The sequence below is a fragment of the Hemicordylus capensis genome, chromosome 10, assembly GCF_027244095.1.
Source record: "Hemicordylus capensis ecotype Gifberg chromosome 10, rHemCap1.1.pri, whole genome shotgun sequence".
Lineage (NCBI taxonomy): Eukaryota > Metazoa > Chordata > Lepidosauria > Squamata > Cordylidae > Hemicordylus > Hemicordylus capensis.
Window position 1 is genome coordinate 14,778,488 of NC_069666.1, and position 14,269 is coordinate 14,792,756.

The window sequence follows — 14,269 nt, forward strand, 5'->3', positions numbered from 1 at the left end:
TCTGGGGACTCAGCGTCGAGAATCCCTGGTCTACTGTATACTGCCTGGCGGCAGCAGTCATGATTTGGGACCGTTCTTTCCCAGCCCTGCTGGAGACGCCAGGGTTGGAAGCGGGGACCTTCTGCATGCAAAGCAGGTGCTCTTCCACTGAGCCCCAATCCCGCACCCCGCGCATTTCCCTGGACAGGAGGATCAGGCTGCCATCTGTCTGGGAAAGCGGCAGCAGCAGCAGCAGCAGCAGCATCTGCCTTCCTCTCCTCGCTCCATCCCTTCCTCAGTCTCTCCCTGCAAGGCAGCTCCGGAGAGCAGCAGCTCCCAGCCAGTCCCCCTCCCCGCTTCTCCATCATCATCATCATCATCATCATCATCATCATCACCACCACCACCACCACCACATCCCCCCGCCGCCGCCCGGGCCTCGACTCACGCTCCACGTCGTGCAGCTTGGCTCTCTCCTCCTCCAGCTTGCCCTTCAGGCTCTCGGCCTCGTTCTTCAGCGAGGCCAGGCTCTCGTTCTCCTGCAGCCCCTCGGTTGCCATCTTTGCAAGGGAAGGGAGACAAGAGAGCAGGCGGCGGAGTGAGGCGGGGCGGGGCTCCGGAGCCGCCCGCCTGCTGCCAGTCCGGGCTGCCTCCCAGCAAGAAGGCAAAGGCAGCGCCCGCCCCCGCCGCGCTGATTGACGGCCCAGGGCGGCGGCGGCGGATGCGCTGGCCGGCGGGATCGCGCAAGATCAATGCATAAGACAAAGCAAAGCAAAGCAGATGTCGAGTCGACCCCTACCATTTCCACGCAGAGTGAGCAGTAGCTGAGTTTTTCTGATTTGCGATAAACCTCACGGAGCGCCCTTTCTTTGGAGCATTTGTCGCAAGGACCAAAAACGTTGGCCAAGAAAGTCTGGTCACACATCTCTGCGATGAGCTGGGGCTGAAAGGGATCAGAGAGGAAAACAGCAGGTGGGATGCTCGACAGTCGGGCAGAAACCTTTCCGACTCAGAAGGATCGGTAAACAGCTGCAGGCAGGCAGAAGTTGCCACATTTCTCATGACCACCCAAGGATGCTTTAAGGGGAAGGAAACTCACACAAGGTGGCACCATTCTGTTAAAGACATCTAATGGCAACAGTTTCTGCCAAAGATTAAAGCGGCATACATTTTTGCACAACGTTTTTGCTTTGCAGCCAAAAAAAAAATTCTTTTCTTTTCTTTCTTAGATATGCACACATGTGTTATAGTAGGAATCTTCTCAGAAGAGGCATTGCACCTTACAATCCATGGCGAGGTGGGGTGTGAGGGTTGTACAGGATAGAAGATTTTTTTTAAAGTTAGTTGGTCCCATTTTGCTTACTTGGAATAAAAGTGGAGCCACACTTGCTTAAATTAATGTATGAGATTCTCTGCCATGGGATGTGGTGATGGCTACTAGCTTGGATGGCTTTAAAAGTGGCTTGGCCAAATTCACGGAGGACAGGTCTATCAGTGGCTTTTATATCTATATCTATATCTATATCTATCTATATATAATCTATATCTATATCCTATGTGCCACAATAGAACATCATCCTAATTTTTTTTTAAGGTTTTGTAAATGGTGGACAATGCAAGTCATTTACTGGTACTAGAGAAAGACATGCTGTTCTGGTAGCTCCAGGTCTTAACACTCACATCAATTTTGTAGGATGAATACAACTGAAGGAAGCCCGGGCGGGTGCGCGGCTGGGGGAGTCAGTCATGTGACTTGCCTCTGGGGGGGCCCCCACCACAGCGGTCCCCCAGACAACTGTCTCCCCTTGCCCTATTATAGTTACGCCCCTGTTGACTAATGTCAGTCCCGTTAATTTATGTGGGACTTAGTTAGCACTACTGTCCCGTTGAGATGAATTGAATTTAGATTCAGATTTTCTATCCAGGATGCCTGATCAGATCAACAGACATAGCTATCATCCTTGGAAAAGTATGGACTGCTTTGGTGGAATGTTTATTCCCACTTTAAAAATGTTTATTCCTACTTTTAAAAAACAGATTATGGCAGCCCAGGTGGGATAGACAGAGCAAGCAAACCCAGGTGGGCCCAGGTGGGGTAGACAGAGCAAGCAACAGTGTGGGCAGGTACAAAGAAGAGCAGGCTGCTATCTCTAAGATCCAAATATGGCAGAGGGATGACCCATATGCTCATTTTTGCAAGCGTCTACTTGTACAACAGTTTGCCATCAGTCAAGTGCCAGAAACCATTCCAAAGTGGGGCCCTCTTTATACCCAATCTCTGCCTTAATATTACATTTATATGTGCTTTACGATATATATTGCAAGAAAGTATGCAGAACTACCTACCTTTTCTTAGAGCAGACACCTTGAAGCGTCAGGAAGGCAAGGAAATAAGCAGTGCGCAGCTAGAAACGCCCAAGGACAAACTTAATGCTAACATAATCTGCTTAGAGTATTAAGGCGCAAGCTAACCCTTTTGTATGGCTACTGCTTTGTTTCCTTTACATACTCCTGGCTTATTTTCCAGAAGTCTGTCCTCTGACATTGGAGGACATTTTAGAGGAAATCTTAGGATCTCATCCTTAACCTTGGCTGGACCATGCCCATTTGTTTTTGTTTTTTAAACATGGCTTCCAGCATCACCCACTTTATTGCGTCAAAATGCAGTTACAGCTGTTGATGGAAAAGACAGTGCAGTGACATCTAAGGTGTGAATTGGTTTCTCGAAACATCAGCTTTCTGAAATGAGCCTGCTTCTGTGTATGTCTCAGCTGGACTTCCATGCTTGGGATGAGGGGAGACCATTGCCTAAGAAGGCAATGCTTCAATCAACCTGTTTATGCAACTCAAGGGAGGAGAGCTGGTCTTGTGATAGCAAGCATGAATTGTCCCCTTTGCTAAGCAAGGTCAACCCTGGTTTGCATTTGAATGGGAAATTACATGTGTGAGCACTGTAAGTTATTTATTTATTTATTTATTTATTTACATTTTCTATCCCTCTCTTCCCCCAAGGAGCCCAGAGCAGTGTACTACATACTTAAGTTTCTCCTCACAACAACCCTGTGAAGTAGGTTAGGCTGAGAGAGAGGTGACTGGCCCAGAGTCACCCAGCAAGTATCATGGCTGAATGGGGATTTGAACTCGGGCCTCCCCGGTCCAAGCCCAGCACTCTAGCCACTACATCACGCTGGCTCTCCATTATATCTCCATTAGGAGATGAAGCCACTCTGGGAAGAGCAGAAGGTTCCAAGTTCCCTCCCTGGCAGCTCCAAGATAGGGCTGAGAGCGAGAGACTCCTGTCTGCAACCTTGGAGAAGCCGCTGCCAGTCTGTATAGACCAGGCCTGCTCAATTTAGCCCCATCCCCCCCAGCTGTTTTTGGACTAAGGGTGAAAAAAAAGGTAAAGTGTGCTGACAGCATGCTGACAGCATTTAGTATATCAGTCCTATACTGCTATTCAACCCAGTGCTTCCCAGACTGTTGATATCTGGAGCACAGAGGCTGGATTAAAACTGGAAGCACGCTTTTCTGGATTAAAATTGGAAGAAGATTAAATAAATTATCATTTATACATACACACACACTATTATAACAGGTTGTAGGTTATGATTATGAATGCTAGCTGGTCGATTTTGACTCCTAGTCGATTTCGACTCCTGGCTCCCACAGAGCCTTGTGGTTGTCTTTGGTTTACCATTGCCTTCTCCTGTGCCATGAGATGATGCCTTTTAGCATCTTCCTATATTGCTGCTGCCCAATATAGGCGTTTCCCATAGTATGGGAAACATACCAGCAGGGATTCAAACCGGCAACCTTCTGTTTGTTAGTCAAGCATTTCCAGCTCCCTTAATCTCCAGCCACAGTGGCCAATAGCTAGGAATGATGGGAGCTGTAGGCCAACATCTACAGGAGGGCTGCCCTGCATGAGGAACTCTGATGAGGACAATATTGAGCTAGATAGACTCATGGTCGGACTCAGGAGAAGGCAGCTTCCTATGTTCCTAAGATATCAGCTTCTCCATAGACAGAAGCCACAAAACCCGGCAAAACAGGAAGTCCCTAAGAGAAGATGGTTTCCCCCGTTATCATGGGCACTCAATGGCTGCTCTTCCACCTCTGTCTGCTAGCATGTTTAGACTAACAGCAATCAAGGGCTAAGGTTGGCACAGTCAACAGTCAGCTTGTGGGAGTCCTGGCATGACACTGTGCCAGTCATCTGCTAAAGCACCATGCAAAGACCTGTGTGATGATTATGCACTTGAAAATCTGGCATAGACTTTGGAGCAAATTGTGTTGCCTAGAGTGAAATTATCAGCTGGCCCTCGATGGTTTTCAAGGTCAGAGGCTGTGCCGGTGGCTCCCATGATCATTCCGTTGCCACTAGTTGGGAGGAAGCAGCACGAGAGATGTGCAGGACGTTTCGACGTTGAAACGTTTCAGCTCAAAATGGGCTGTGCTTGGGTGTTGAGGGCTCAAAACAGAACACCCTCTGGATGGCACGATGGCAGCACCTCCCGACATCAACATCATTTTCTTGGGATCTCACAACACATTCCGCAGGAGCACGTACACCTCCTTCTCCCTCCTTCTCTTCCTCGACTTTCAGTGGCAGAATGATTATAAGAACTAGCCCATTGTTTTAATGTAGTGTCTCAATGAAGTTACAAGAAACCAGAGGGCCTAATTTATACAACCATTTCTGCAAACGAGGGGGGGGATATGATGTAGTAAGGAGGTCAAACAAGCCTGCTATCCAGACTGTTTAAAACTATGGTAGCCTTTGCCATACAAGATATATGCATCATACTAAGTACCTCTGGTCTTGCTGCTTTTCAGATAGTTTCTTCCCCTCAGTATTAAATCTTCATATCCTTGTAGAAGTGCTTTCTCCTGCTGAAATTCTGAGCTTGGATTTGTTGGTTTCCCTTAAAAATAATACTGATTATAACCTTGCCGTCATACATACTAGTAACTCTGTGAGATCCTGAAGGAGTTGGGGTGATCGAAGGTCAAACATTCACCATAAATTAGCAGGAGAAATTAGCAAGAATACTGACTAACACAGCTACGTCCTGCAATCTTTTATAGCAAACACACACACAGAAAGAGTCCTGTGGCATCTTAAATACTAGCTTTACTTCATTGGTGGGCTGTGAGTACAGACCACCTCCACAGACTTTGGAGACCACCTCCACAGACTCGTCAAGCTGTCCTTCAGGGAGGAAAAACATACACCCATAAATTGTTTCATTGATGGGAACCTGCATCGTTTGTAGGTAGCGCTGATATACCTATATGCATTTTCAATATTGTTCTCTCTCCATGATTCAGTGTTTCTTTCCCCAAGAAATACTGATTTAGCACATGTGATGTTCTGCAGATTTTGTAACACAAAGGTTAGCTGCTTTTCTCAGTGCCGTTGAGAAAACCATCTCTGCTGTTTTTCCCTTTTTCATCTTTAAAAGGACACCAGCTAATTTTGGTTTAACCCAGAGACACCCAGGCTGGAAGAAACCCACTATGAAAATAAAACAGCACACAGAATGCATGTTGTCATTGGCCGCAGTCCTAGCTAGCGAAAGGCAGGGGCAGAGCAGAAGGGCGTGACCCTACTTGCATGCAGGCTTCTTCTCCCTCACCCATGCATACAATTGGGTAGAGGTGCAGCTATTGGCATTAACAGGTGCAAGAGCCATCTGTTCTTATGTGCACACAGCACAAATAGCTTCTATGCTATCAATCTCCTCATTCCTGTTGATAATGTTCCTTTTGGAGGAAAACCAGTCAATATTTGCTTCCTGCTCCCATGTGACTCACCAGTTTCACTTCCGACTCTTTCAGTGGAACTAGACATTATCTCACCCACTGAGTCTCCCTTGTACCACCACCCTGGTCATTTCCCTTCCATTGGGCTTATTTTCAGTTCTGGATCCCAGCTGGGGCAGAGGGCTTGGCGTTGGGGGTGGGGGGAGACTTAAAGTGGTTTAGCCTCACAAGGAAGATGCTCCAGGCCCCTGATTTTGGTTGCCCTCTTCTGTACCTTTTCCAGTTCAACAATATCCTTAAGATACAGTGATCAAAGCTATATGCAGTACTCCAGATGTGGCCACACCACAGATTTGTATAAGGGCATTATAATATTAGCATTTTTCTTTTCAATTCTCTTCCTTCAATCCCCTTTTCTTTTCAATCCCAGTACACTGGACTGAATGCTCATGGTCAGGATCCAAAGAATCACATAAATAGTTCTGCAAGCCAAATGAGGCTTTAGGATTCTGTTTCTCAAAGAGCAGCACCTTGGTCACAATGCACACTGATTTTGGAACTGAAGGAAACGTCAAAAGCCGTTTGCAATATGGTAGAGGGCAGTTTGCTGTTCAAAGGGAAAATAATTCCGCAGGGAATGTATTAGCCTTTGGACCAATGCTGCACGACTCTGGTCCTCCTGCAGATGCTGAACTACAACTCCCATCATCCCTCACTATTGGCTGCTGGGGGTGATGGGAGTTGTAGTCCAGCAATAGCTGGAGGACTGAAGTTGTCAGCCCTGCCTTGGACAAATGTAAAGTAGCCCTTCACCTACCAGACTGGATGTTTTCCTATTTTGTAGAGAGATGTATATCTCAAAAACCATTTCTATCCAATATTTTGACTGAAATACAATTATATCCTGGCAGAAATTAATCTGAAATACACAGAAGGCTTCATGTGTGAAGTAAAGAACGGATTTAGCATAACTACAATAAGAACAGCATATTTCTCAGACTAAAGGAAAACATTACATTGCAAGTCTCTGTCAATGGAAATGCAAACTGGCTAGATTAAATACAAGACTCAAGAATGGTCCACCATTATTTAATGTTTCCACCGCTGCTTTCAAATATTTCAATATTAAGATATTTCAGTAAACAAATTACTGTAAAACAGTAGTTTTTACTTTCTAAAAAGAACTAAGGCTGTGATTCTGTACACAGCCATAAAAAGATTAATTAATTCAATTTCTAAACTGCCCAACCCTAAAGGTTCTGAAAGACTTACATAGATATTTAAAATTAAAACTTTAGAGTCAACAAAGGTTAGTGTGGAAGCGCCAGATGACATCTATCTGGGAACACTTTACTGCATCCATTTTAGATTTGTTTTTCAATGCATGCATGCATCTGGACAGCTTCTTCCATTTCTAAATTGCCTCCTGTGTGAAATATTAGGGCAGTTCACATGATCAAAAATAGCCTCTCGAACGAGGGTAGGAGGTGTCTCCTACCCTATTCTTGATCGTGTGAACAGCCCCATTACCTTATCTGTGACAATAATTTGACACAATATATACTTGCATATTATAATAGTCACCTTTGTTTTTCATATATCACCATATGCACACTTAGACAACAGTAGCTTTAAGGCACACATATACAGTGACATAAATTTACAGTGTTACAAATACTGTAGCCAAATATTACAGAGAATTGCCTTGTCAGGTTCTCTCTGTGAAAGTGTCCAGAGCTGGATTTGATTACAGGGCACTTGTAAACTATGAGGAGTGAGTTACAAAACGGAAGAAGACTTTAGTCTGGAGCAGAAAGTAGGCAGTACTCCATTTCTTACATCCTGTTTCAGTTTTCAGAATTAACTTCTATATTAAACAACTTCACTTTACAGCAAACAAGGAAGTACATTACGAAGTAAAGTTTGAGCAGAGGGTGAATGGCACATCTGTTCCTTTTGGCTATATCCTGGTGAGAAAGCCCAGTTTGAAACTGTTGGGGATTTGTATTGCTTCCAAAGCATTTGGTGAGGGGGTGAAAGGAAAAGTCACTTGGAAGAGATGTTTTGCATCAAGCATCAGTTGTGGAGAATTCTCTCTGTTGTTCAACATAGCCTGAAATTATAATAAAGAGAAAGAAAATTAAAAGTAGCCAGAACTAAAACTGCCAAAGCCATTAAATAAAAAGCTGCATGTGCACAAGCCCACCAATGGGGATTCTGACAAGATGACCAAACCTGCACTTTGCGGACGAATGATGGAGTCACTCTTTTCTCAAAATCATCTATGGGAGTGTAGGAGTTGAGGATCTTCACTATCTAGGAGGGGAAAGAATTTATTAAATGTTTTTGACTCACTGTCTGTCTGAAAAAGAAGCAACATAATAAATAAAATAAAATAAAACAACCATTACAAGGATTTCACAATCATAACGGCAGCCTCCTCCAAAAGCAGCAGAATGGGAAATGCTACGGGAAAGAAGGTGACAGGAGGCGCTGACCTGATGAATGGGAACTGAGCAAAGAAGAGACGTGCTGTTGAATCCTAAGGAATAATATAGGAATCACGAACGTGGAGGGAATAGCAGGGCCTACACTTGAGGGAGCAAGAGAGGAACTTTCTATTCAAAATAGAAAAAGATTAGGGAAGAAAACAGTTTGAATTTCAATTTCTTAACCTTGGGCCCCCAGATGTTGGACTATCTATCTGTCTGTCTATCAGTCTATCTATCTATTTCATTTCATATCCCGCTCTTCCTCCAAAGAGCCCAGAGCGGTGTACTACATACTTAGGTTTCTCCTCACAACAACCCTGTGAAGTAGGCTAGGCTGAGAGAGAAGTGACTGGCCCAGAGTCACCCAGCTAGTATCATGGCTGAATGGGGATTTGAACTCAGGTCTCCCTGGTCCTAGTCCAGCACTCTATCCACTACACCACGCTGGCTCCACAAAGGCCATGTCTGGGGATTCTGGGGGTTGTAGTCCAACAACATCTAGGGGCCCAAGGTTACAAAACCCTGGAACTTAAAAAAAAAAATCAGGGTCATTGTAGAGAGAGAAAATTTGCTTCTTCAGGAGTGGTACACTGACATCTTGGCATGCATGCCCAACTGAAATGAAGAGCTGTGCTCTCACACAGTATGAGCAGGTCTTGTGGTAGCAAGCATGAATTGTCCCCTTTGCTAAGCAGGGTCCGCCCTAGTTGCATTTGAATGGGAGACTATATCTAAGCACTGTAAAATATTCCCCTGAAGGGATGGGGCTGCTCTGGGAAGAACACCTGCCTGCTTGCATGCAGAAGGTTCCAAGTTCCCTCCCTGGCATCTCCAGCTAGGGCTGGGAGAGAGACTCCTGCCTGCAACCTTGGAGAAGCCGCTGCCAGCCTGTGTAGACAATACTGAGCTGGATGGACCAATGGTCTGACTCGGTAGAAGGCAGCTTCCTATGTTCCTATCCACCTGGTTCCAAACAGAATTTCTGTATAGCTAGAGAGCTTCAAACATCAGTACTTTGTTATTCTAGCAAGGGATGTCCTAGAACAAATACCTGTACAGCAGACAGGGATGTGCAGCGTTCAGAGATCTCTTTGGCATCCTCATCTGTGATCTTTTTGACTTGAAGGAGCCAAGCCGCTTGGGAAAGAGGCTCCAAGGTCTCCTTGGCGGAGCTGCTCTGCAGATTCTTCTCCTTCAGCCATTCTTCCAGGTAGCTGATATTACACCTGGGATAGTAACAAAGGAAACCTTTAAAAAAAACACCCTAGCTTGTAACACAAGAATCACTTGTCATGTACAAGGTAAGGTTTCTTCCGGTTAAAAATGTCCACTCCCATGCGGTGGGGTGTCCAAATCCACTTCAGAGTATATCAAAGCAATGGACTAATTAGACAGAAAACACATCAACCTAAACCCAAATTACAACCGGAAATATTTGTCATTTTGCCAATGGGATCATGTATGTGGATTTTTGTGAAATATTCAATAGATTTCCATGCATTTAAAAAAATCCTCTCGATGCATTGCTTACTGGATACATAAATGGAACTCACAACGTTGTTGTGGGGACGGGGTTCAGTGGAGAACTCTGCACAACACCCTGAGCTCCTTGGAGGAAGGATGGATTAAAAAGGTTACCGACAAAGAAACTGACAGGCTTTCCTTGCAGCCAAAGAGGATGTGCTTTAAAGGAAGGAAAGGAGTGGGGTATGCGGAAACTACTAGAGCATTTCTCAGAATGAGAAATATATTTTGCCCAGTGGATTTAGAGTCTGTGGGCTGACATCCTGACAACCAAAGCATGTGTCCTTGGAGCCCCTGAGGGCATGCAGCAGTAGCCGCTGTGCTACTCCCCAGGTCCTCTAGCATGTGCGCTGTTGTGGAAGAGGGCTTGGAGTGCTGACCCTCGGTGACACATTTCCGATCTTAAAAAGCACTTCCGGAGTGCGGGGAGCACTCCAAACTCTCAGCCCTCTTCCACAACAGCATCCATGCTTGAAGACCCAGGGATTAACGCAGGGGCTCAAAGCACAAGAACCTCACTAGTCAGAATGCCAGCCGTGACTCTTCTTCTAGTTAAACAAGGCAGGCTTCTATATTATCTCAGTCTTTAAAGCCCGAAATGGCCTGGGTATCTTAAAGCAGTGTTTCTCAATGTTTCTGGAGTCATGGACCGGTACATCCTTTGTGCGGCTTCCAGCTTCCTCGAAATGAATGTTATCCCAGCAGTGAGGGCTGCATGCCTAGAAATAAGCTCCGGAGAGCTCCCAGCAGCAGTGGCCCCCACCGGCTCGAAATTGTTTGGTTTGGGGATTAATTCCTCATGGACCAGCACAGACCGGCACTAAACTCCTCGCGGACCGGCAGCGGTCCACGGACCGGTGGTTGAGAAACACTGTTTTAAAGAACCTTTAAGGAGCCCTTCTCCTTAGGTTGGAGGCCCTGTGCCATATTCTCTCACCACCTTAAATGCAATGGATGGTTAGGGTTATGCAGGAGAGAGCCTTCTGGTGCCACAAAAAATGTGAAAATCACTCCCTGGGAAGGTGTGCCTCACTCTGTCCCTTTACGTACCAGGTCAAGGTGGCTCATCTTCAGATTTTGTGATATTCTGTGATATATTAAAATGTGTCGTTTTAAATCTGAGCTGCAGGGCTGCAGAATGTCACACCTCCAGTTGTTGCTGCACTACAACTCCCATCATCCCTAGCCACAGTGGCCAATAGTCAAGGATGATGGGAGGTGTAATACAACATCTGCAGGAAGGCCAAAGATACGCAGCCCTGCTGTACTGAAATGTTGCTGTTTAGATTTTGTTTTTGTTTTTTGCTTCTACTGCTTCTATTTGTTTGCTAATGTCATCATTTTCTGTGATCTGATTTTCAACTGTATTTTAGTCTTTATTGAATTAATTAGCAGCACTGGATTTCTTTTTAATCAAAAAGGCAGGAAACAAATGTTCTAATACATTTTAAAATATATTTTTTAAAAATCACAAGTTTACCTTATCTGCATTCCTTTTCGACAAGAGCACATGTCCTTACGGAGGAAAAGACTATTAAGGGTGACTGCTCCAATCAGAAAGAAAAGCTGCTTGACTGCTTGCTTCAGAAGCTCCGAGTCCAAGCCATTCTGACACATTGTGGTATAAAAATAGCTCAGCTGTTGCAGGATGGAGGTCATGGTGTAGGCATCTGTGTCGTCTATGCTGGAAGAACGCTTGCGGAATCCGGTTGGTTTTAAGCCAGAAATCCCCTGGAGGCTTTCGTACTCTAGCATTCCTGGCACTGAAGAAGATAATATAGCATGCAAAACTAAAAAAAAGGTTTCTTTATCACTGCCATTTGCTTTGGAAACCAGCCCTGATTTCAAAGCTGTTTAAAGGTTTTCAAATATCCATCGTTTATTAGCAGAATAATGTAAGAGGATGGCTATTTCGGAGGGCTATGAATACAATGGATATTTATAGATACTGCTTTTCAACAAAAGTTCCAAAAGCGGCTTACATAGATATAAATAAATAAAAGACACTGGCAGCAGCCACTGGAAGGATGCTGTGTTGGGGATGGATAGGGCCAGTTGCTCTCTTCCTGCTAAATAAAGAGAATCGTCACTTTTAAAAGGTGCCTCTTTGCTCAGTTAACGGTGGGGGGGGAATACATTTTGAGAATCTTATTTAACGGACGTGCAGGTTTAGGCCCAACAAAACTGAAATAAAAATGCTCAGAAAAGTGGCAAGGCATTCCTTGAAGCAAACTCTCACATCAATTCCCATATTGCACATGACAGCACCTGCATTCACACAAACTTTGAAATGTGATCTTTTGACCTGTGTGTAGATTACTTTAAAAAATGTGACCAGGTTCAAGTTCATTTGCAATAACCACACTGTCTCATAGAGAGGCAGTGTCTTGAATATACCTTTTCTGAGTGCTCCAGACCTCTAAGGGCTTCTGCCTCCTGAGATTAGGGGTCATTACTGGCATCTGGACATGTTGTCACAGTGCCTCCCTCACTCCTGCTAACATCTTTATACCAGGAGGAGCTTCTGCTTGGCTTAGTACATGGAAAGAGATTGCTCCCCTTAGATCCTCTATGCTGGGCTGAGTGACGGCTGAAGTGCAGGTTTTTTTGAAGTGAAGTTTCTAACTTGCAAAGGAAGGAAGCCACACCTCACTTAATGTGGCAGAAGGCCTTTCCCAGGTCTGTCGACAAACTCTGGTATTGTACTGTCCAGAAGCTAATCTTTTTGTCAACATTTTATTGCTGACAGTTTCCTCCTGCACAGTTAGGGACACAGGAAGCTGCCTCCTACTGAGTCAGACCATTGGTCCATCTAGCTCAGTATTGTCTTCACAGACTGGCAGCGGCTTCTCCAAGGTTGCAGGCAGGAATCTCTCTCACCCCTATCTTGGGAGATGCCAGGGAGGGAACTTGAATCCTTCTGCTCTTCCCAGAGTGGTTCCATTCCCTGAGGGGGGAATATCTTGCAGTGCTCACACTTCTAGTCTCCCATTCCTATGCAACCAGGATGGACCCTGCTTAGCTCAGGCGATGTTATGCTTGCTACCACAAACCAGCTCTCCTCTCCTTAGAATATACACGAAGAGTCAGAATATACAGTACATGAAAATTCTATACTGCATCACAGCAGTTCAACTAATGACTGGGTGACAGATAATAGCCATGCTTTTAAGCTTGTCATTTAAGACATTGTGTGTTTGTGTGTGTGGTGTGCATATTCAACCTTTCAGATATGCATGATGAAGAAACCTATAATTCATTCCTATGCATTTGTCACCAAGTACAAGATTTAAATAACTTAGAAGGGGTATATTCATTTTTTATTATTTATTTAAAATATTCATACCCTGCCCCCCTCCAGTACACTACTGCTCAGGGCAGCTCACAACATTTATAAAATAGTTACAGTGTAAAATCAGACTAATAAAATTAACCAAATTATGCTAAACAAGTTAAAAATCCAAGCTAAAACAACAATCAGAATTACAGGTTTTAAAATTTCAAATTAAAAGTTATTTAAAAAAAAAACTATAAACAAAGAATTGGAAAAACTAAAGAACCACCAGATATAAGCAACAGGTGAAACATTAAAAAGTCTCTTTAAAAAGATGTTCGTTGTTTTTTTAAAAAACTGAGGGAGGGTGTTCCAGAGCTGAGGGGCCACAACCGAAAAGACCCTGTCTCTAGTCCCAGTAGTAGAACATTTGTTTGCTGCCTTCTTACCTATCATTGGCTGAATGTTGTTTTCCATTACGATAATGAACTGGTGATAGATACGAATGGCCAGGTCACTAAGAACCTGCCTGTACTCTGACAGATCGAAGTATTTCAGATTGTTCTTATTTTGCTGTGAAGTATTATATTTCATGAATTCCTGAAAGTCAGTTGTACAGTTAGGATGTGGCTATTCAGACTGTATTTTTAAAATGCAGATTCTAAACTATGACACATTAACTAGGAATGTTTATACATACACATGCTCAGAAGAGCAAAGAGGCTATGCACAGAAGCCAGAAGCATCCTTGTACACATTTTCCTCCTATTGCTAGTATTATTTATTTATTTATTTATTTGATTGATTGATTGATTGATTGATTGATTTCTATACCGCCCTTCCAAAAATGGCTCAGGGCAGTTTACAAAGCAAAATAATAAATAAATAAGATGGATCCCTGTCCCCAAAGGGCTCACAATCTAATAAAAAACATAAGATAGACAGAACCAGAACAGTCACTGGAGGTGGATAGGGCCAGTTACTCTCACCCTACTAAATAAAGAGAATCACCACCCAGTAGAAGGTGAATGGGCTCTGCGGCCAGCCAAAACTAATTTCAATGGAAAACATCAGCTTTCTTTTGTAGAATACGACTCTTAAATTGAAGGTCCAATATGCATCCTGCCAAATGCTCACTGTATCGTATACCTGGAGAGTGGGGAGATTATGTTCACCATGTCTGGGGGGAGGGGAGGTCAGTGTTCCCTCTAAGAGGGATTCTCAGATGTTGTTG

The 14,269-nt window shown here is 44.2% G+C and overlaps 2 protein-coding genes across 6 annotated transcripts in view; both read right to left on the reverse strand.

Annotated features, from left to right (window-relative positions):
* Nucleotides 1–919, reverse strand: part of GNB5 (G protein subunit beta 5) — a 42,047-nt gene extending 41,128 nt beyond the window's left edge. The window contains exons 1-2 of one of the 2 annotated variants that reach the window (XM_053272246.1): nt 779–919; nt 428–539 (exon numbers count right to left, since the gene is read on the reverse strand). In XM_053272246.1, the coding sequence (XP_053128221.1) occupies nt 428–539; nt 779–904 (238 nt within the window). In that variant the 5' untranslated portion in view covers nt 905–919. Of the gene's footprint in view, nt 1–427; nt 639–778 lie in introns of those variants that run through there. The other variant, XM_053272245.1, reaches the window with a different exon arrangement.
* Nucleotides 920–6,818: 5,899 nt separating this feature from the next.
* The window catches only part of MYO5C (myosin VC), a 71,800-nt gene continuing 64,349 nt past the window's right edge, over nt 6,819–14,269 (reverse strand). For all 4 annotated transcript variants that reach the window (XM_053271806.1, XM_053271805.1, XM_053271809.1 and 1 more), the window contains 5 exons: nt 13,485–13,635; nt 11,242–11,524; nt 9,289–9,463; nt 7,981–8,061; nt 6,819–7,858 (listed from right to left, as the gene is read on the reverse strand). In XM_053271806.1, coding sequence (XP_053127781.1) covers nt 7,706–7,858; nt 7,981–8,061; nt 9,289–9,463; nt 11,242–11,524; nt 13,485–13,635 — 843 coding nt within the window. In that variant the 3' untranslated portion in view covers nt 6,819–7,705. The remainder of the gene's footprint in view (nt 7,859–7,980; nt 8,062–9,288; nt 9,464–11,241; nt 11,525–13,484; nt 13,636–14,269) is intronic.